The sequence below is a fragment of the Rhinopithecus roxellana genome, chromosome 1 (genome assembly GCF_007565055.1).
Source record: "Rhinopithecus roxellana isolate Shanxi Qingling chromosome 1, ASM756505v1, whole genome shotgun sequence".
Lineage (NCBI taxonomy): Eukaryota > Metazoa > Chordata > Mammalia > Primates > Cercopithecidae > Rhinopithecus > Rhinopithecus roxellana.
The window spans coordinates 174,111,590-174,136,150 of NC_044549.1; the positions used below are offsets into that span (position 1 = coordinate 174,111,590).

Sequence of the window (24,561 nt, forward strand, 5' to 3'; positions counted from 1 at the left end):
ACAGGGCACAGCTAAACAACAACAACAACAACAACAACAACAAAGCAGCAGAAACCTCTACAGACGCAAACGACTCTGTCTGACAACTTTGAAGAGAGCAGTGGATCTCCCAACACGGAGGTTGAGATCTGAGAACGGACAGACTGCCTGCTCAAGTGGGTCCCTGACCCCTGAGTAGCCTAACGGGGAGACATCCCCTACTAGGGGCAGACCGACACACACACCTCACACGGTGGAGTACACCCCTGAGAGGAAGCTTCCAAAGCAAGAATCAGACAGGTACACTTGCTGTTCAGCAATATTCTATCTTCTGCAGCCTCTGCTGCTGATACCCAGGCAAACAGGGTCTGGAGTGGACCTCAAGCAATCTCCAACAGTCCTACAGCTGAGGGTCCTGACTGTTAGAAGGAAAACTATCAAACAGGAAGGACACCCACACCAAAACCCCATCAGTATGTCACTATCATCAAAGACCAGAGGCAGATAAAACCACAAAGATGGGGAAAAAGCAGGGCAGAAAAGCTGGAAATTCAAAAAATAAGAGCACATCTCCCCTGCAAAGGAGTGCAGCTCATCGCCAGCAACAGATCAAAGCTGGACGGAAAATGACTTTGATGAGATGAGAGAAGAAGGCTTCAGTCCATCAAACTTCTCAGAGCTAAAGGAGGAATTACGTACCCAGTGCAAAGAAACTAAAAATCTTGAAAAAAGAGTGGAAGAATTGATAACTAGAATAATTAATCCAAAGAAGGCCATAAACGAACTGACAGAGAAGAAAACCATGACACAAGAAATACATGACAAATGCACAAGCTTCAGTAACCGACTCAATCAACTGGAAGAAAGAGTATCAGTGATTGAGGATCAAATGAATGAAATGAAGCGAGAAGAGAAAACTAAAGAAAAAAGAAGAAAAAGAAATGAACAAAGCCTGCAAGAAGTATGGGATTATGTAAAAAGACCAAATCTACGTCTGATTGGGGTGCCTGAAAGTGAGGGGGAAATGGAAACAAGTTGGAAAACACTCTGCAGGATATCATCCAGGAGAACTTCCCCAACCTAGTAGGCAGGCCAACATTCAAATTCAGGAAATACAGAAACACCACAAAGATACTCCTTGAGAAGAGCAATTCCAAGACACATAATTGCCAGATTCACCAAAGTTGAAATGAAGGAAAAAATCTTAAGGGCAGCCAGAGAGAAAGGTCGGGTTACCCACAAAGGGAAGCCCATCAGACTAACAGCAGAACTCTCGGCAGAAACACTACAGGCCAGAAGAGAGTGGGGGCCAATATTCAACGTTCTTAAAGAAAAGAATTTTAAACCCAGAATTTCATATCCAGCAAAATTAAGTTTCATCAGTGAAGGAGAAATAAAATCCTTTACAGATAAGCAAATGCTTAGAAATTTTGTCACCACCAGGCCTGCCTTACAAGAGACCCTGAAAGAAGCCCTAAACATGGAAAGGAACAACCGGTACCAGCCATTGCAAAAACATGCCAAAATGTAAAGACCATCGAGGCTAGGAAGAAACTGCATCAACTAACGAGCAAAATAACCAGTTAATATCAAAATGGCAGGATCAAGTTCACACATAACAATATTAACCTTAAATGTTAATGGACTAAATGCTCCAATTAAAAGACACAGACTGGCAAACTGGATAAAGAGTCAAGACCCATCAGTTTGCTGTATTCAGGAGACTCAAATCACATGCAGAGACACACACAGGCTCAAAATAAAGGGATGGAGGAAGATCTACCAAGCAAATGGACAACAAAACAAAAGCAGGGGTTGCTATACTAGTCTCTGATAAAACAGACTTTAAACCATCAAAGATCAAAAGAGACAAAGAAGGCCATTACATAATGGTAAAGGGATCAATTCAACAGGAAGAGCTAACTCTCCTAAATATATATGCACCCAATACAGGAGCACCCACATTCATAAAGCAAGTCCTTAGAGACTTACAAAGAGACTTAGACTCCCATACAATAATAATCGGAGACTTCAACACTCCACTGTCAACATTAGACAGATCAACGAGACAGAAAGTTAACAAGGATATCCAGGAATTGAACTCATCTCTGCACCAAGCGGACCTAATAGACATCTATAGAACTCTCCACCCCAAATCAACAGAATATACATTCTTCTGAGCACCACATCGCACTTATTCCAAAATTGACCACATAATTGGAAGTAAAGCACTCCTCAGCAAATGTAAAAGAACAGAAATTATAACAAACTGTCTCTCAGACCACAGTGCAATCAAACTAGAACTCAGGACTTAAGAAACTCAATCAAAACCGCTCAACTACATGGAAACTGAACAACCTGCTCCTGAATGACTACTGGGTACATGACTGAAATGAAGGCAGAAATAAAGATGTTCTTTGAAACCAATGAGAACAAAGATACAACATACCAGAATCTCTGGGACACATTTAAAGCAGTGTGTAGAGGGAAATTTATAGCACTAAATGCCCACAAGAGAAAGCAGGAAAGATCTAAAATTGACACTCTAACATCACAATTAAAAGAACTAGAGAGGCAAGAGCAAACACATTCAAAAGCTAGCAGAAGGCAAGAAATAACTAAGATCAGAGCAGAACTGAAGGAGATAGAGACACAAAAAACCCTCCAAAAAATCAATGAATCCAGGAGTTGGTTTTTTGAAAAGATCAACAAAATTGACAGACCGCTAGCAAGACTAATAAAGAAGAAAAGAGAGAAGAATCAAATAGATGCAATAAAAAATGATAAAGGGGATATCACCACCGACCCCACAGAAATACAAACTACCATCAGAGAATACTATAAACACCTCTACGCAAATCAACTAGAAAATCTAGAAGAAATGGATAATTTCCTGGACACTTACACTCTCCCAAGACTAAACCAGGAAGAAGTTGAATCCCTGAATAGACCAATAGCAGGCTCTGAAATTGAGGCAACAATTAATAGTCTACCAACCAAAAAAAGTCCAGGACCAGATGGATTCACAGCTGAATTGTACCAGAGGTCCAAGGAGGAGCTGGTACCATTCCTTCTGAAACTATTCCAATCAACAGAAAAAGAGGGAATCCTCTCTAACTCATTTTATGAGGCCAACATCATCCTGATACCAAAGCCTCGCACAGACACAACAGAAAAAGATAATTTTAGACCAATATCCCTAATGAACATTGATGCAAAAATCCTCAATAAAATACTGGCAAACCGGATCCAGCAGCACATCAAAAAGCTTATCCACCATGATCAAGTGGGCTTCATCCCTGGGATGCAAGGCTGGTTCAACATACGCAAATCAATAAATGTCATCCAGCATATAAACAGAACCAAAGACAAAAACCACATGATTATCTCAATAGATGCAGAAAAGGCCTTTGACAAAATTCAACAGCCCTTCATGCTAAAAACGCTCAATAAATTTGGTATTGATGGAACGTATCTCAAAATAATAAGAGCTATTTATGACAAACCGACAGCCAATATCAAACTGAATGGGCAAAAACTGGAAAAATTCCCTTTGAAAACTGGCACAAGACAGGGATGCCCTCTCTCACCACTCCTATTCAATATAGTGTTGGAAGTTCTGGCTAGGGCAATCAGGAAAGAAACAAAAATAAAGGGTATTCAGTTAGGAAAAGAAGAAGTCAAATTGTCCCTGTTTGCAGATGACATGATTGTATATTTAGAAAACCCCATCATCTCAGCCCAAAATCTCCTTAAGCTGATAAGCAACTTCAGCAAAGTCTCAGGATACAAAATTAATGTGCAAAAATCACAAGCATTCTTACACACCATTAACAGACAAACAGAGAGCCAAATCATGAATGAACTCCCATTCACAATAGCTTCAAAGAGAATAAAATACCTAGGAATCCAACTTACAAGGGATGTAAAGGACCTCTTCAAGCAGAACTACAAACCACTGCTCAGTGAAATAAAAAAGGACACAAACAAATGGAAGAACATACCATGCTCATGGACAGGAAGAATCAGTATTGTGAAAATGGTCATACTGCCCACGGTAATTTATAGATTCAATGCCATCCCCATCAAGCTACCAATGAGTTTCTTCACAGAATTGGAAAAAAACTGCTTTAAAGTTCATATGGAACCAAAAAAGAGCCCGCATTGCCAAGACAATCCTAAGTCAAAAGGACAAAGCTGGAGGCATCACACTACCTGACTTCAAACTATACTACAAGGCTACAGTAACCAAAACAGCATGGTACTGGTACCAAAGCAGAGATATAGACCAATGGAACAGAACAGAGTCCTCAGAAATAATATCACACATCTACAGCCATCTGATCTTTGACAAACCTGAGAGAAACAAGAAATGGGGAAAGGATTCCCTATTTAATAAATGGTGCTGGGTAAATTGGCTAGCCATAAGTAGAAAGCTGAAACTGGATCCTTTCCTTACCCCTTATACGAAAATTAATTCAAGATAAATTATAGACTTAAATGTTAGACCTAATACCATAAAAACTCTAGAAGAAAACCTAGGTAATGCCATTCAGGACATAGGCATGGGCAAGGACTTCATGTCTAAAACACCAAAAGCAATGGCAACAAAAGCCAAAATTGACAAATGGGATCTAATTAAACTAAAGAGCTTCTGCACAGCAAAAGAAACTACCATCAGAGTGAAGAGGCAACCTACAGAATGGGAGAAAATTTTTGCAATCTACTCATGTGACAAAGGGCTAATATCCAGGACCTACAAAGAACTCAAACAAATTTACGAGAAAAAAACAAACAACCCCATCAAAAAGTGGGGAAAGGATATGAACAGACATTTCTCAAAAGAAGACATTCATACAGCCAACAGACACATGAAAAAATGCACATCATCACTCGCCATCAGAGAAATGCAAATCAAAACCACAATGAGATACCATCTCACACCAGTTAGAATGGCAATCATTAAAAAGTCAGGAAACAACAGGTGCTGGAGAGGATGTGGCGAAATAGGGACACTTTCACACTGTTAGTGGGACTGTAAACTAGTTCAACCATTATGGAAAACAGTATGGCGATTCCTCAAGGATCTAGAACTAGATGTACCATATGACCCAGCCATCCCATTACTGGGTATATACCCAAAGGATTATAAATCATGCTGCTATAAAGACACATGCACAGGTATGTTTATTGTGGCACTATTCACAATAGCAAAGACTTGGAATCAACCCAAATGTCCATCAGTGACAGACTGGATTAAGAAAATGTGGCACTTATACATCATGGAATACTATGCAGCCATAAAAAAGGATGAGTTTGTGTCCTTTGTAGGGACATGGATGCAGCTGGAAACCATCATTCTCGGCAAACTATTGCAAGAACAGAAAACCAAACACTGCATGTTCTCACTCATAGGTGGGAACTGAACAATGAGATCACTTGGACTCAGGAAGGGTGAACATCACACACCAGGGCCTATCATAGGGAGGGGGTAGGGGGTAAGGATTGAATTGAGAGTTGTACCTGATGTAAATGACGAGTGGATGGGTGCTGATGAGTTGGTGAGTGCCGCACACCAATATGGCACAAGGATACATATGTAACAAACCTGCATGTCATGCACATGTACCCTAGAACTTAAAGTATAATAATAATAATAATAACAATAATAATAATAATAATAATAATAATAAAAGAATGTTCCCCTCACACCACTCCTTTTCAACATCTTATTGAATGTCCTAGCTAACGCAATTAGACAAGAAAAAAATACAAGGTATACATATTGGGAAGAAAGCAATAAAACTGTCTTTATTTGCAGATAACATGATTGTATATGTAGAAAATCTGAATAAATCAAAAAACTTTCTCGAAAAAAAAAAAAGAAAAAAAAAAGAAAATGCCAGGAAGCCAAAGAAACGTTACCTATAGACCTTTCTGTAGGTCTCCAGCCTGTCCTCAGTGACACTGTTATCATCCATGACTGGTATCATGACAGCTGTAATCCCCAAACTGGGAATATTCCTTAATAACAATGTCTAGGTAAATATTGCTGGATATAGTGAACATCGCCAAGAATGTATACCCATACAGGGGGTCAAGTTATACGGCTCTGACTGTTGTAGCTCTCAGCCTGAACTTATTTATGTATTTATTTATTTATTCGAGACAGGGTCTCTCTATGTCACCCAGGTTGGAGCACAGTGGCACGCTCACAGCTCACTGCAGCCTCTACCTCCTGAACTCAAGCAATTATCCCACCTCAGCTCCCTGAGTAACTGGGACCACAGGTATGCACCACCACACCAGGTTAAATTTTTTTTTCCATGTTTTTGTAGAGATAGTGTCTCCGTGTCTTCCCCAGGCTAATCCTAGGCTCAAGCAATCCTCCTGCCTCAGCCACCCAAATTGGGATTACAGGTGTAAGTCACTGCCTTAATCTTCTTAATACCGTATTTGCCTTGTGTTTCAATGAATTGATCATTTAATTGCAAAAAGTTTTTTAATATTAAATTCCAAAAAGGGGCAAAAACCATGTTTTAATCTTAAAGTAATAAAACTAGAAATATACTGTATAAAAAATAAGGTTAATGAGATAATAGCTTCAGTAAGTTTTGTCCAAGGATCACAAACTACTCACCATCAGAACAAATGCAATCCACGAGACTATTTTGGTGGCTGCAGATATTTTAAATTTTTCTTTCAAATGGAATGACTTGGTGAAGCATGCCATGACTGTTACGCCTAGTCCTTACCACAGACTGTGGCAATATCTTTCTCATTACATCATACCATGGTCTCTAAAGGCAACCTAATTTATGAACCTTAGTTTGCATTATTTGTCTTTAAAAGGTTTTGGGAGAAAAAAGACATTAGCGAATATGTGTAGAAACTCCAAAGATCATTTTTTAAACACAGGCAATAAAATAAAATATACATGTGCTTAAAATTTTTAAATCACTTCAAGTATCTATATGAGCTCTTCAGTTCCAATGTCATCACATATCTGATAAAGAGTTGGTATAGATGTCCCTGAGGCAGAAATCTACTTCCTGGGATAAAGTATCAATTTTTACAATAATTCTCTCATCAGGCAACTTCTCTTTATTAGAAATTTTGTGTGTGTTTTCTCCATTATGCAAACAAAAGAAAATCAGGCAGAATACTTCAGCAAGTGGAAGGAACATTATTGCAATGTTCCACATTGAAAATTAAAATATTCGAGGTACGTAACAACCATCTTAGATTTAATTAACATCTGATCAGTCGCTTAATGTCTTTCCTTTTGGTAACTTTTTATTTTTTATGACAAATAACTTCAATTATCTTCAAAATTTTGACCAAATTGAGATTCTTGGAAACTTAACAACAGAAGAGTTAACAAGAACAAAAAATCAACCAACAACAGAGATTCTATTCAAAGCCAAAGGGCTATTCAATATCAGCAGTAAGAACACATTTAGAGAAGTTAAGACTAAGGTAAATACATGAAAAATCATCTTTGAATTAAATCAAGCAGAACAAAGCCAAACAATACAGTGATCAGAATGTGCACCTGAGACATGCAGCTTTGGTAATTATGATCTGTTTATTTTGAAATAGCGAGAATGCTATGTTGTTATCTATTTCTGAAGAGCCAAGTATCCTAAATTAAACATCATTTATGCATTCATATACTTATCATTCATCTATCAAACATCTATTGAGCGCTTACTATGTGTCAGACACTCTATCTGTAAGTGTTAGAGAGAAGATCCTCAACAAAAGCAAAGTCTATTCCCTGACGAAACCTAAATTTTAGTAGAAGAGAAAACACAATTAAAACCAACTTTTGAGTAATATTGTGTCAGATAGGCATACATGCTATAAAATAATGTTGCTATAAAACAATGTAATGGAATGGCTGAAGATGGATTAGTTTAATATGGATGGTCGGGGAAGCCTTCTAAGAAATGTGTACGTCACAGGGCTTCTCAAACTTGGATAGGCATGTGAGTCACCTGAGCTCACTGAAATGCAGATTCTGATCAAAAGGTCTAACCTAGGACCAGAGATTCTGCATTTCCAACCAGCTCCCAGGTGATGCTGATGTGTCAGTCCCTCAGACCACACTTTGAATACTAAGGATTTTAAATAAGAAATGAGAATGGTAAAAATAATTGAGACAGGAGCTCCGTTTCAATAATAATTACTTGTAGGGGTTTGGGGAAGAAACTGAGATAAGTCCAGCTTTCTTTCCACCTCATTTCCAGTTTCCTCTCACTTGTTTCATTGGCGGTCCCCTTGTGTTATAGTGGAAATATATAAGCTCTGAGACCAGATGGTCCTGGGCTTTACCCTGTCTCCACCTCTTCACAGCACTGAGGCCTTGGGCAGTTCACTTTTCACTCTAAGTCTCATTCTTCTACACTGTAGGATCCTGGGATAATATGTCTGGCATACAGAAAATAATCAGTAAATGATACTTTGATAGACACTCTAGGATGCCTGACCCAGTCTCATTCCAAGACTCTTTCTCTTTTGACTATTTCTATTTTTGAGATATAAAAGCTTAGAAAAAAAAACCCCAAACCTTGATTTATTGGCATTCCTTGGAGCTAGAAATGGGCCATGGCCATGTGACAAAGTTACGGTAAATGACGTGTTGACAGAAATCCCTGGCAGGAGAGAGAGGCAAGGGGAAAGACATTCCTTCCAACAAACAAAGGAGAATCCTCCTAGAAAGAGGCACTTGCCTTTTGTCCATCACTCTTCTTATTGTCTGCACCACAAAAATGAGTTCTAAAGGTGCAGCATGCATCTTGCAACCATCAGGTGATAAGCAAGATGAAGAAAAACAGCACATAAAGGACAGCAGAACAGAAAGGCCAAAAAAGCCTGAGTGCCCACCAGTATTATAGTGTCTCTTTGAAATATGAGACACGGGCTGCTCAGTCCCATGCTCTTTGAAATATGAGGAAAATAAGCCTTTGCTGTTTAATCTTGTGTTAGTTAGGTTTGCACATTCTTGTAGCTAAAGGCAATGCATATATAATTGTTTAGAATAGCTGTTTATTATTTTATTTCTTCTGAAGTCACTTAGTAATAGGCAATGGTATGTGCAACACAAAACTTTTGTCAGTGTAATTAACAATGCCAACCTGCTGCAGCTTGCCACTTAGACTACCAAGAAATGCCACTGCATTGGAATCTTGATTTGTATTACCACTAAAGATAATGTGAAAGGCTTCACACATCAACCCCTAAATTCTCAAAACAAATTTGAAGTGCTCATTTTTTAGAAATTATAATTGAAATCCCCTCATTCTATGATAACTGATGTTGTTACCACATAATGAATAAGCCAGCATCAACCAACATTCCAAAGCAAATCTGGGACACTGAACAAGAAATAAACAAAAATAATTTCACTGGGCTCTGTGCCTGGAAAAACAAGGCATGTAGTATTATACTCAACTGGTTTGAATGGAAAACCAAATTAACATAATGAATGAAATGCTGTGAAAAATGTTTGGAAAACTGACACAAATGCAACTCAGTGTAGAGGAAAGGCACTTTTAAAAGACATTTACCATTGTCACACAGGTGAGGGCGATTGAATGCAATAAATTAATAAGCAAGTATTTACTCAGTTTCTATTATGTTTAAGGCAATGTAGGAAATGCAAAGAATGAAGCTGTAGGCCAATTTCAAGGCCCATAATGATTTGGGAATGGATAACAGAAGTTTGATACACCGGTGCCAGAAGGTTTAGAAAGATGACTCCAGCAGCAAGGAAGAGAGTATTTTAAGGGAAGGACACTTACTATGAGCTAAAGTAGATAGGGAAAATCTGACTATACAGAAAACAAGTGGGATTTTCATGATGAATAAGGTGACAAAGATACATTCCAAGTGAGGGAAAATTCTCCTGGGTAAGGAGAAATAAGAGTGTGAGCTGAAAATGAACAGGCCAGCTTGACTTGTCCCCAAGTTTCAAAAAAGTTAGAAGGTGAAATGGTAGTTAGTAAGTGGAGTGTGGGCCCAGGTGTGGTGGCTCACGCCTGTAATTCTAACACTTCGGGAGGCCGAGGCAGGTGGATCACGAGGTCACAAGATCGAGAGCATCCCGGCCAACATGGTGAAACCCTGTCTCTACTAAAAATACAAAAATTAGCTGGGCGTGGTGGCGCATCTCTGTAGTCCCAGTTACTCAGGAGGCTGAGGCAGGAGAATCACTTGAACCCGGGAGGTGGAGGTTGCAGTGAGCCGAGATTGTGCCACTGCACTCCAGCCTGGCAACACAGCGAGACTCCGTTTCAAAAAAAAAAAAAAAGAAAAAAAGAAAGTGGACTGTGGGGAGCTTAGTAAGCTGATTCTTAAGTAATTTGAACTAAAATCTACTTACATGAGCTAAGAGCATATAAGAAAGTGCTACAATTGTGTCTCCTTAATTTTAATAATGTGATGGCCCAAAGTGTTGGTAAGTTGGTAAGATTCTCATTATTGGCTTTCTCTGCCAGCTCTCAATTGAAACTGCTTTTAGCAGCAATCCTGTAATCTTTCAATTAAAAAACCCAATGGGCACATCTCTGTCCTCATCTGACTTAATTTCTCTATGACGTCTGGCTCCGTTTTTCTCTAATGTCTCACCATTATTAATCTATCTCCTTTACTGATACTCTCCTCCTGGTTCCTCAAATGTTAGTATGATCCAGGGTCCTACCCTTGACCTACTTCTTTCCTCCCTCCTGTTGAAGCTCTCTTTAGTATTCCTAAAGAATCTCACCTATGATCTTTTTTTTTTTACATTACCATCAATATATTGATGGCTGTCAAATCTATGCCTTCAGTCCATAACGCTGTCTTGATCACCTGACCCTCATGTCTATGTGCCTACAAGACATGCATAGAAACCTCAAACAGTAGACCCGATACTGAGTTCATTAATATTCCTCAGACACTTATTTCTCTTCTGCATTTACCATCTGGATTAAAGTCATTAATCATATTTTCTAGGGCTACTACAACAAACTGCAGTCAGCCCTCTGTATGTGCAGGTTCCACATCCACGGATTCAACCACGTGTGGATCAAAAATATTCAGAAAAATAATGGACGGGTTCATTTGCACTAAACATGTATAGGCTTTTTTCTTGTCATTATTCCCTAAACAATACAACACAAAAACCATTTTCATGGCATTAATATTGCATTGGGCATCATAAGTAATCTAGAGATTTTTTTAAAGCATATGGGAGGATGTGCAGAATATTACATCATTTTATATGAGGAACTTAAGCATCAGTGGATTATGGTATCCTCAGGATGTAGTGGAACCAATCCAATGACACCAAGGGAGACTGTGCCTCAGACTGAGTGGCTTAAACAACAGAAATGTATTTTCTTACAGTTCTGGAGGCTAGAGATTCAAGATTAAGGTTGGTTTGGCAAGTTGGTTTCCTGAGGACTCTCCTTGGTTTGCATATGGCTGCTCTGTTTCCATGGTCAGCAGTCCCTCTGTGCATTCACACCCCTGGTGTCTGTTTGTTCTAATCTCTTCTTATAAGAGTCAGACTGGATTAGGGGCAACCCTAACAACTTCATTTTAACTTAATTATTCAAAAGTCTCATCTCCAAATACAGTTAAGGCTTCAACATATAAATTTGTGAGTGACATGAATCAGTTCATAACAGCCCTTAAACCAGAAAGAGGATTGCAAACGATCTCCTTTTCCTTCATCTCTTATGTCAAGGCCAACCTGTTCCAACTCTGAAATATATCTGCATACCACCTAAACTCCTTAGGGTTGAACTTCAACTTCATGACTTTTCTTATGAAAAAAGGTCAACTACTTGCTGTTTCATCACCTAAAATTAACATTCTTTCCTTTCAGTCTTACTCTACACACAAATCATCTTTCAAGATTTGCTTCAATATTATTTCTCCTGTGAAGTTCTTCTTGACTCTGCTCTACCTCTTGCTGACCCACTCTATCTTGTTTCCTTGTCTGAGAAGAATTTATTATTTCTGTCATTCTACTATCACTGAACATACTATACTGCAAAATTGGATCTGTGTCCACCAGAAGATTATGAGCACTTTGCAGAGGGCAAGTGAGGGAGAAAAAACATAATGTAGGCTCTGAGGTTTGGCTGCATGAGTGTAAATCCTAGGTTACCATTTTTTTTTTTAAACTATGTCAATTTTGTCAAGTCACTTAAATTCATCAATAAATGGGAATAGGAATAATACTTATTTCACAGAGTTATGAGAAGTAAATGAAGTCATCTATGTGAAGCACTTAGCATGAAGCAGAGACTCAATGAGAGCTAGCTATTTTTATAAAACCTATAGAATATAACAACCATGACCACATCTTTTATTGAGCATATTCTATATGCCCTGTGCTATGCGAATTGCATATATTATCTATTATAAACCTATAACAAATGTAGGATAAAACGTATGAGTACCTCCTTTTATAGATGAAGAAACTCAGTTCCTGAGACAGTAAGCAGCTTCTGGAAGGACTAATAGCTAAAATTTAGTGGAAAGGATTTAAGCTGAGGCTTAAGATGTTTCCAAGCGATTCAGGGCGGAGCAACATGGCTGAATAGGAACAACTCCAGTCTCCAACTCCCAGACCGAGCGACACGGAAGACCGGTGATTTCTGCATCTTCAACTGAGGTACTGGGGTCATCTCACTAGGGAGTGCCGGACAATCGGTGCTGGTCAGTTGCTGCAGCCTGACCAGCGAGAGCTGAAGCAGGGCGAGGCATCGCCTCACCTGGGAAGCGCAAGGGGGAAGGGTATCCCTTTTCCTAGCCAGGGGAACTGAGACACACAACACCTGGAAAATCGGATAACTCCCACCCCAATATGGCGCTCTAAGCAAACGGGCACACCAGAAGAATATATCCCTCACCTGGCAGGGAGGGTCCCACACCCACGGAGCCTCCCTCATTGTTAACACAGCAGTCTGCAGCGATCTAACCGCAAGGCAGCAGCGAGGCTGGGGGAGGGGCGCCCGCCATTGCTGAGGCTTAAGTAGTTAAACAAAGCTGCTGGGAAGCTGGAACTGGGTGGAGCTCACAGCAGCTCAAGGAAACCTGCCTGTCTCTATAGACTCCACCTCTGGGGGCAGGGCTCAGCTAAAAAAACAACAGGGGAAGCAACAGAGGCCTGAGCAGACGCGAACGACTCTGTCTGACAGCTTTGAAGAGAGCAGTGGATCTCCCAACACGGAGGTTGAGATCTGAGAACGGACAGACTGCCTGCTCAGGTGGGTCACTGACCCCTGAGTAGCCTCACTGGGAGACATCCCCCACTAGGGGCAGTCTGACACCCCACACCTCACAGGGTGGAGTACACCCCTGAGAGGAAGCTTCCAAAGTAAGAATCAGACAGGTACACTCGCTGTTCAGCAATATTCTATCTTCTGCAACCTCTGCTGCTGATACCCAGGCAAACAGGGTCTGGAGTGGACCTCAAGCAATCTCCAACAGACCTATAGCTGAGGGTCCTGACTGTCAGAAGGAAAACTATCAAACAGGAAGGACACCTATACCAAAACCCCATCAGTACGTCACCATCATCAAAGACCAGAGACAGATAAAACCACAAAGATGGGGAAAAAGCAGGGCAGAAAAGCGGGAAATTCAAACAATAAGAGCGCATCTCCCCCTGCAAAGGAGCGCAGCCCATCGCCAGCAACGGATCGAAGCTGGTCAGAGAATGACTTTGATGAGATGAGAGAAGAAGGCTTCAGTCCATCAAACTTCTCAGAGCTAAAGGAGGAATTACGTACACAGTGCCAAGAAACTAAAAATCTTCAAAAAAGAGTGGAAGAATTGACAGCTAGACTAATTAATGCAGAGAAGGTCATAAACGAAATGACAGAGATGAAAACCATGACACGAGAAATACGTGACAAATGCACAAGCTTTAGTAACCGACTCGATCAACTGGAAGAAAGAGTATCAGTGATTGAGGATCAAATGAATGAAATGAAGCGAGAAGAGAAACCAAAAGAAAAAAGAAGAAAAAGAAATGAACAAAGCCTACAAGAAGTATGGGATTATGTAAAAAGACCAAATCTACGTCTGATTGGGGTGCCTGATAGTGAGGGGGAAAATGGAACCAAGTTGGAAAACACTCTTCAGGATATCATCCAGGAGAACTTCCCCAACCTAGTAGGGCAGGTCAACATTCAAATTCAGGAAATACAGAGAACACCACAAAGATACTCCTCGAGAAGAGCAACTCCAAGACACATAATTGCCAGATTCACCAAAGTTGAAATGAAGGAAAAAATCTTAAGGGCAGCCAGAGAGAAAGGTCGGGTTACCCACAAAGGGAAGCCCATCAGACTAACAGCAGATCTCTTGGCAGAAACTCTACAAGCCAGAAGAGAGTGGGGGCCAATATTCAACGTTCCTAAAGCAAAGAATTTTAAACCCAGAATTTCATATCCAGCCAAACTAAGTTTCATCAGTGAAGGAGAAATAAAATCCTTTACAGAGAAGCAAATGCTTAGAGATTTTGTCACCACCAGGCCTGCCTTACAAGAGACCCTGAAGGAAGCCCTAAACATGGAAAGGAACAACCGGTACCAGCCATTGCAAAAACATGCCAAAATGTAAAGACCATCGAGGCTAGGAAGAAACTGCATCAACTAACGAGCAAAATAACCAGTTAATATCAAAATGGCAGGATCAAGTTCACAAATAACAATATTAACCTTAAATGTTAATGGACTAAATGCTCCAATTAAAAGACACAGATTGGCAAACTGGATAAAGAGTCAAGACCCATCAGTTTGCTGTATTCAGGAGACTCATATCACATGAAGAGACACACACAGGCTCAAAATAAAGGGATGGAGGAAGATCTACCAAGCAAATGGAGAACAAAAAAAAAGCAGGGGTTGCAATCGTAGTCTCTGATAAAACAGACTTTAAACCATCAAAGATCAAAAGAGACAAAGAAGGCCATTACATAATGGTAAAGGGATCAATTCAACAGGAAGAGCTAACTCTCCTAAATATATATGCACCCAATACAGGAGCACCCACATTCATAAAGCAAGTCCTTAGAGACTTACAAAGAGACTTAGACTCCCATACAATAATAATCGGAGACTTCAACACTCCACTGTCAACATTAGACAGATCAACGAGACAGAAAGTTAACAAGGATATCCAGGAATTGAACTCATCTCTGCACCAAGCGGACCTAATAGACATCTATAGAACTCTCCACCCCAAATCAACAGAATATACATTCTTCTGAGCACCACATCGCACTTATTCCAAAATTGACCACATAATTGGGAGTAAAGCACTCCTCAGCAAATGTAAAAGAACAGAAATTATAACAAACTGTCTCTCAGACCACAGTGCAATCAAACTAGAACTCAGGATTAAGAAACTCAATCAAAACCGCTCAACTACATGGAAACTGAACAACCTGCTCCTGAATGACTACTGGGTACATGACGAAATGAAGGCAGAAATAAAGATGTTCTTTGAAACCAATGAGAACAAAGATACAACATACCAGAATCTCTGGGACACATTTAAAGCAGTGTGTAGAGGGAAATTTATAGCACTAAATGCCCACAAGAGAAAGCAGGAAAGATCTAAAATTGACACTCTAACATCACAATTAAAAGAACTAGAGAGGCAAGAGCAAACACATTCAAAAGCTAGCAGAAGGCAAGAAATAACTAAGATCAGAGCAGAACTGAAGGAGATAGAGACACAAAAAACCCTCCAAAAAATCAATGAATCCAGGAGTTGGGTTTTTGAAAAGATCAACAAAATTGACAGACCGCTAGCAAGACTAATAAAGAAGAAAAGAGAGAAGAATCAAATAGATGCAATAAAAAATGATAAAGGGGATATCACCACCGACCCCACAGAAATACAAACTACCATCAGAGAATACTATAAACACCTCTACGCAAATCAACTAGAAAATCTAGAAGAAATGGATAATTTCCTGGACACTTACACTCTCCCAAGACTAAACCAGGAAGAAGTTGAATCCCTGAATAGACCAATAGCAGGCTCTGAAATTGAGGCAACAATCAATAGCTACCCACCAAAACAAGTCCAGGACCAGATGGATTCACAGCTGAATTCTACCAGAGGTACAAGGAGGAGCTGGTACCATTCCTTCTGAAACTATTTCAATCAATAGAAAAAGAGGGAATCCTCCCTAACTCATTTTATGAGGCCAACATCATCCTGATACCAAAGCCTGGCAGAGACACAACAAAAAAAGAGAATTTTAGACCAATATCCCTGATGAACATCGATGCAAAAATCCTCAATAAAATACTGGCAAACCGGATTCAGCAGCACATCAAAAAGCTTATCCACCATGATCAAGTGGGCTTCATCCCTGGGATGCAAGGCTGGTTCAACATTCGCAAATCAATTAACATAATCCATATAAACAGAACCAAAGTCAAGAACCACATGATTATCTCAATAGATGCAGAAAAGGCTTTTGACAAAATTCAACAGCCCTTCATGCTAAAAACGCTCAATAAATTAGGTATTGATGGAACGTACCTCAAAATAATAAAAGCTATTTATGACAAACCCACAGCTAATATCATACTGAATGGGCAAAAACTGGAATAATTCCCTTTGAAAACTGGTACAAGACAGGGATGCCCTCTCTCACCACTCCTATTCAACATAGTGTTGGAAGTTCTGGCTAGGGTAATCAGGCAAGAGAAAGAAATCAAGGGTATTCAGTTAGGAAAAGAAGAAGTCAAATTGTCCCTGTTTGCAGATGACATGATTGTATATTTAGAAAACCCCATCGTCTCAGCCCAAAATCTCCTTAAGCTGATAAGCAACTTCAGCAAAGTCTCAGGATACAAAATTAATGTGCAAAAATCACAAGCATTCTTATACACCAGTAACAGACAAGCAGAGAGCCAAGTCAGGAATGAACTTCCATTCACAATTGCTTCAAAGAGAATAAAATACCTAGGAATCCAACTTACAAGGGATGTCAAGGACCTCTTCAAGGAGAACTACAAACCACTGCTCAGTGAAATAAAAGAGGACACAAACAAATGGAAGAACATACCATGCTCATGGATAGGAAGAATCAATATCGTGAAAATGGTCACACTGCCCAAGGTTATTTATAGATTCAATGCCATCCCCATCAAGCTACCAATGAGTTTCTTCACAGAATTGGAAAAAACTGCTTTAAAGTTCATATGGAACCAAAAAAGAGCCCGCATGGCCAAGACAATCCTAAGTCAAAAGGACAAAGCTGGAGGCGTCACTGCTACCTGACTTCAAACTATACTATAAGGCTACAGTAACCAAAACAGCATGGTAATGGTACCAAAACAGAGCTATAGACCAATGGAACAGAACAGAGTCCTCAGAAATAATACCACACATCTACAGCCATCTGATCTTTGACAAACCTGACAAAAACAAGAAATGGGGAAAGGATTCCCTATTTAATAAATGGTGCTGGGAAAATTGGCTAGCCATAAGTAGAAAGCTGAAACTGGATCCTTTCCTTACTCCTTACACGAAGATTAATTCAAGATGGATTAGAGACTTAAATGTTAGACCTAATACCATAAAAACCCTAGAAGAAAATCTAGGTAGTACCATTCAGGACATAGGCATGGGCAAGGACTTCATGTCTAAAACACCAAAAGCAACGGCAGCAAAAGCCAAAATTGACAAATGGGATCTAATTAAACTAAAGAGCTTCTGCACAGCAAAAGAAACTACCATCAGAGTGAACAGGCAACCTACAGAATGGGAGAAAATTTTTGCAATCTACTCATCTGACAAAGGGCTAATATCCAGAATCTACAAAGAACTCAAACAAATAAACAAGAAAAAAACAAACAACCCCATCAAAAAGTGGGCAAAGGATATGAACAGACATTTCTCAAAAGAAGACATTCATACAGCCAACAGACACACGAAAAAATGCTCATCATCCCTCCTCATCAGAGAAATGCAAATCAAAACCACAATGAGATACCATCTCACACCAGCTAGAATGGCAATCATTAAAAAATGAGGAAACAACAGTTGTTCGAGAGGATGTGGAGATATAGGAACACTTTTACACTGTTGGTGGGATTGTAAACTAGTTCAACCATTATGGAAAACAGTATGGCAATTCCTCAAGGATCTAGAACTAGATGTACCATATGACCCAGCCATCCCACTACTGGGTATATACCCAAAGGATTATAAATTATTCTACTACAAAGACACATGCACACGTATGTTTACTGCGGCACTATTAACAATAGCAAAGACTTGGAATCAACCCAAATGTCCATCTGTGACAGACTGGATTAAGAAAATGTGGCACATATACACCATGGAATACTATGCAGCCATTAAAAAGGATGAGTTTGCGTCCTTTGTAGGGACATGGATGCAGCTGGAAACCATCATTCTTAGCAAACTATCACAAGAAGAGAAAACCAAACACTGCATGTTCTCACTCATAGGTGGGAACTGAACAATGAGATCACTTGGACTCGGGAAGGGGAACAGCACACACCGGGGCCTATCATGGGGAGGGGGGAGGGGGGAGGGATTGCATCGGGGAGTTATACATGATATAAATGATGAATTGATGGGTGCTGACGAGTTGATGGGTGCAGCACACCAACATGGCACAAATATACATATGTAACAAACCTGCACGTTATGCATATGTACCCTAGAACCTAAAGTACAAGAAAAAAAAAAAAAAAAAAAAAAAAAAAGATGTTTCCAAGCATATTGTCTCCATTTTGACATCTCCAAATGCTAATGCAATGCTGGGGTCAGAGTGGGTGCTCAATGAATATTTTTTGAACGACTTAATACATTATTAATCCACTTTTAAATTTACATTAAATTTTACATATAATTTTAAAAACTAATTTAATTAAATTAATTTGATTTTAATTAACTAAAAAAATTAAAGCCTCCTGCTGAGGCTATTTTCCTTCACTCAAAGGAAACAATTCCCTCTGAACCACTCCATCCAAAGGCCCTCTGTTCTCAGTCTTGTAAATGTTTTTCCTAATCCTTTCCCACCATTGAGGACCTGGTGTCCAAAAAGACTTTGCCTATCCTGGCTTATTGTACTAAGCAGACATTCCCTCTCCTCTCCTCCCCTTCCCTCCTCTTCCTTCCCCTCCCTCCCTCCTCCTCCTCCTCCTTTTTCCTCCTTTTCTTTCTTTTTCTTTCTTTCTTTCCTTCCTTCCTTCCTTCCTTCCTTCCTTCCTTCCTTCCTTCCTTCCTTCCTTCCTTCTTCTTCTTCTTTCTTTCTTCTTTCTTTTCTTTCTTTCTTTCTTTCTTTCTTTCTTTCTTTCTTCTCTTTCTTTCTCTCTCTCTCTCTCTCTTTCCTTCCTTCCTTCCTTCCTTCCTTCCTTCCTTCCTTCCTTCCTTCCTTCCTTCCTTTCCTTTTTTTTAATAAAAAGGACATATTTAACTGCCAGCCAGGATTTTTGATCAGCAACAAAAGAACCTCAATTGCCAAGCTGATTGACATATAAATCCAAATTTTATATCAAAGTATGTCTAACTGATACAGAAAGACATAAACAGGGCCTCGTATTAAATTCACTCCATAAGTAACACTTGACATGAACATAGAAGTAAGTGGTGTACACATTATTTTTGGAATAGAAGTAAAATATGTGCCAAAAAGGAAGGTAGTTTTAAAGGTGACAAAAATCATCAGATTTCTGTGAAGGCTCGCGCACTCTCTCTCTCCTCTCTCTCTCTCTCTCTCTCTCTCTCTCTCTCTCTCTCTCTCTCTCTCACTCACACACACACACACACACACACCAGCAGATGCACCAGCTGAAAGCTACTGTACATACAAATAGTAGTTTGAATTTTGTGCTCATCTTCTACTAATGCTGTTCATTGACAAAAGGCCTACATTATATTCCACACCTTGTTAGCCTCTTCTATAAAACAGGTTCTTCCTCATTTAAATAAACTCCCTCAAAACATAGATAAATAATTAAAGTACTTTTAATAGAAGTCCATGCCATTTATATCTCTTAAATGAAACCCATCATACGAACCTCAGTATTAATTAATTTAATTAACATGAACCTTATTTCTACAACTTAGATGAACTTCAGTGATGCATTTGCAGAAGATGTAACACTGGGTCATGTCATGCACTCGTTTAGTTTTTTTAATGTTATGACACAATACTGCTACAGTTACATGGTGACATTTTAATAATCAAACACTTATTTGGAAGTTTTAAAAATATCATATGTTAAGGTATGCCTTTCCTGCAAGACATGCCATCAATTGCTGAATTTCAATGTGTTTTACTCCATTAAGTGCAGATAAAAATATTTTCTTTTTCTTTTTCTTTTTTTTTTTTTTCTTTTTGAGACAGGATCTCACTCTGTCACCCAGGCTACAGTGCAGGAGTGTGATCACCAGTCACTGCAGCATTCACCTCCTGGGCTCAAGCAATCCTCCCACCTCAACCTCCCAAATAGCTGGGACTACAAGTGTGCACCACCATGACCCGGGTGATTTTTAATTTATTCTTTATTATTTTTTATTTTTGGTAAAGACAGAGTCTTCCTATGCTGCCCAAGCTGCTATCAAACTTCTGGTCTCAAGCAGTCCTCTTGTCTTGGCCTCCCAGATTGTTGGTTATTTTTAAATTACCATTTTATAACCGTGGTTACTTACAATAGTTACTCTGTCTTTCTAAAAATACTACATACTTTTATGGGACATTTATAATAAGGTAGCAATAGAAAAAACTGTTCTTGAATGTTCAGCATATATTAGAAGTAATATTTTCATATGAGATAATGTTGAGATAAAAATATCTAGGGACTTACTAACAAATATTTCAAAAAATTAAATCATATTTTGCATAATATAATTAATGTTAAAAGTGTTTTGCTATTTTTTATTTAAATCTTGCAAGAGATGGTCTTTACATTGCACATGTTCCCTAAACAAAATGAGAATATTATGGAGCACAATTTAATATATGTATTTAAATACAAATGTAAAACTCATTTTTAAGATAGAACTTTGGATAAGTTTGTTACTGGTTGACAGTGTTCAAATGGATGTCCTTCACTTCCAAACGACAGATGTAATCTTTCAAGTGCAAGCAGCTCTACTAGTGTGACATGTTAGTCTCTCTCTGCTCCTTAACTTAGCTATTTCAAGGGAAAGAAGAAGAATACAATTCGATTAAGTTGGGAAGGTGATATGGACGTGTATAGGATAGCCCCTTTGTCTTCCCTCTCTTTAGGGACCAACTATTCTGCTCTGGTTCTCCAGACATTAAGTTACATAGTGAGAGGCTCTGCTTTGGCCTCAGTCCAGCTTTGTGACTGAGGGGCAACTTTGCCTAAAACTAGATCTCACTAGAAGGAAGCCCACTTGGAGGTAGAGATATTTCATGTTTTCCTTTATTAGTGTCATCAGAAATAAAGGTGACATTTGGTTTCCAATCTACTCATTTCTCATTTTTCTTTTTCAGTTGATTCAGAACGTGGATGGCAAAAGTGAGTATTTTTATTGAGCTCTCTCAAACTCCAAATGAGAAAGTATACTTCACCGCTTTTATTCATTGCAGTCCACCAAGATGGGGATTTCTCCCCTATCAAGAGACATAAGGAACATAAGACAAAGATAATTAAGGAATTTGTATAATACCATTAGGCATGGTCCTCATATTCAAAACAAGTCAGTTAAAGGTTTATAAAACTACCTTCTTTCAAGCAAAAAAAAAAGTCATGTATTTCTTTCTAAGGATTGTGTTATATTTCTATTTATCCACACATATTTGTGAATGTACATAATATCAATATATATTTATATTTTTGAATAATTTTATTCAAAGGATCCTTACCCTTTGTGTTTCTATCTTACAAAGAAAATATTAAAAGCAAAAACTGTACACACCAATTTCCATACTTTGTAGAACTTACATTGGACAGGTACTACACTTGCTCTAAAATTCAAGTAACTTTAATTTTAAGATGTCTCCTTCCTTGCATATGTAAAATAAACCACAGAATTTAGTCATGCCAATATACAACAAAACAGACATGCATTTGCAAGGCTTTCAAATGCTGGAAGTGAGAGCACCAAACTATGATGTCTGTTCATTTGGGTTGTCATTTCAAGAGACACAATGTATTGAAAACAATCACACACATTTTTAAAAAGAACTGGAATAAAAGAGTCCATTCTTAAAAAGACATAGCTGTTGAAATGTCAAGTAGCTGATTCAAAAAAATAACTTACTACATAGGAAATCCACAAAGGATAATTGCTTTTTCTCTGGTGACTAGAATCCTACTGCTGTTTAAAACAAATAATATCAGCAGGTTTCAGTGTTAACTTATGTCAGCTTATATAAAATGTGAAGAATTTCTAAATAAATTATAATCAGAAGATACAAGGTAAACAACACAAATTCTTAGACTCCTTTAAAGACAACTGAAAAGCTTGTTTATGTCTTAAAACAAAGTATTATATTTTTATATACGATAAGGTACAGGATTCACATTTGTTTGCAACATTCTATTCTAACAACCACTAAGCTAGACTTCTTACCTTTGTACATAACTACACTTTGCACATCTAAGTTTGAGCTACAGCAATCTAGAGGAAATGGAGAGATGTATTTTTAATCACATCCTCCTAACGTTACTTATCCCATCCATTAATTTTTGACTAATACAATGAAGTGGTGTTAATCCTTATATTGTGATAAACTGTTTTCTCATCCTCATCCTATTAACATAGGAATATGGACTTTTAGTTCCTGTCAAGTGAGTCTTTATTATAAAGATGATAGAATGGAAATGCATGTGAGTCTCTGTGATTTTGGAATATGCACCAAATACTGACTGCTAACAGTTATGAATATTTATCAGTTGCTGTTATTAAAAATGCATTTTTTTCTCCAAGAGTTTTTAAGTAAACAATTTCAAAATGTTACTCCATCTGTCAATGTTTTCTGAAAACGGTACAAACCTTCTTTTTTATCTTCTGGAGTAATCTTCACTTTTGTATCTGTTATATCTTTGAATGAGGCCAGAAAAAGTACTACCTCTCCTTTTTCATTCTTTATGGGAACAATATCCAGGAGGCACCAAAATGGAGACCCTGCAACAGTAAAAACAAAAAAACAAAAAATACAAATCAACCATTGCCTTGTGTTATTTCTATGGAAATCTCAATCATTAATAAAAACAAAGCCCTTAGTGTTTTCTTCAATCCCACAACTCCCTCCATCTTAAAAATGTCAGTTTTCAGATTCCATAAATTTCTATCCTATATGCATCTCTCTTCATTCCAAAGGAAATGCTTTTTCTGAAAATAAATAAGTATTTTAAACAAAAATACTTGTCTGTGCTGAGACATTTCTGCTTACATTATTCAAACTGCATTTCTTCTTTGGACTTGTTGATGTTGAAGCATTCCACTTTATGAGAGATTGCCCCTTTCCACCCCCAGCACACAGTTTTCTTCAACAAATACTTTTGTTTGGTATGAGTTTGCCAGAGGTTTATATAGTCAATTTAAAAATCAAAGCTTGTACAACAGAATGCTAAAATAAAAAAATGAAAAATACCAAGTTTGGGGAAGCATGCATAGCCACTTAAACTCTCATACATTGCTGGCTGGTTGCAAATTAATACATCTACTTTAAACACAGGTAGTATTAAAATTTAATCTCACAATACTACATTATACATCAGTGTGAATGAGTAGGACTTACAATCATTTGAAACCAAATGGATGAATATCACTAATATAATGTTGAGTAAAATACCTAAACACAAATGAGTAGAATGCAGTAAGAATTTGTTTACATTAAGTACAAAAACAGGCAGAACTAATTTATGATGTTAAATGTCAGGTTTATGGTTACTTTAGGGAAATTGTGATTAGAAAGGCATTCAGGTCTGGGAGTTGTAGGATGCTGGTCAAGTTTTGTTACATGATCTTTATGTTGTTTACATAGGAGTGTTCAGTTCTTAAATGCTTACATGTATTTTTCAGTAAGTATGTTACATTTCAAAAAATATTTGAAGAAGAAATAATCAAATTCAATTCAATTTTTGAGCAAAAAACCATGAGAAATATCATTAAGATTCAAGTTCAAAATATAGTAACCAAATGGTATTGCCTAAAGTTTCTATTTTCAAGTTTTAAATATATTTTAAAATATGTATTTTAGAAATACGTAAAAAATCTTGCACTGTTTCCTACTGAAAGGCATTTTGGACAGGGATATTTGAAAATGATGATAAAGTTGTTGTTGCTTAAAAACTAAACTATTAATCTATTCATAAATAATTTTCCTTCATCGTCTTTTCATGAGGGGAAAAAGACTTCAATCCTCTGAATTCTCATCTTATTTGGGTGTTGATTTCAAAGTCAGGGTACAAGACAAAAATATAAGAGGGTCAGAAATATCCTTGATATTTTGAGTTGTTTTGCATACACTGTATTAGATCTCATAATTTCCAACACAGCTGATGTATTCATCCAGCCTTGGGATCTATCATTCTTTTCTGC

At 38.2% G+C, this 24,561-nt stretch overlaps 1 protein-coding gene across 1 annotated transcript in view; it reads right to left on the reverse strand.

The window, feature by feature from the left end:
- The window catches only part of KCNH8 (potassium voltage-gated channel subfamily H member 8), a 400,761-nt gene that overhangs the window by 237,674 nt on the left and 138,526 nt on the right, over window positions 1–24,561 (reverse strand). Inside the window, exon 3 of the mRNA XM_010354979.2 lies at window positions 23,011–23,142. Coding sequence (XP_010353281.2) covers window positions 23,011–23,142 — 132 coding nt within the window. The remainder of the gene's footprint in view (window positions 1–23,010; window positions 23,143–24,561) is intronic.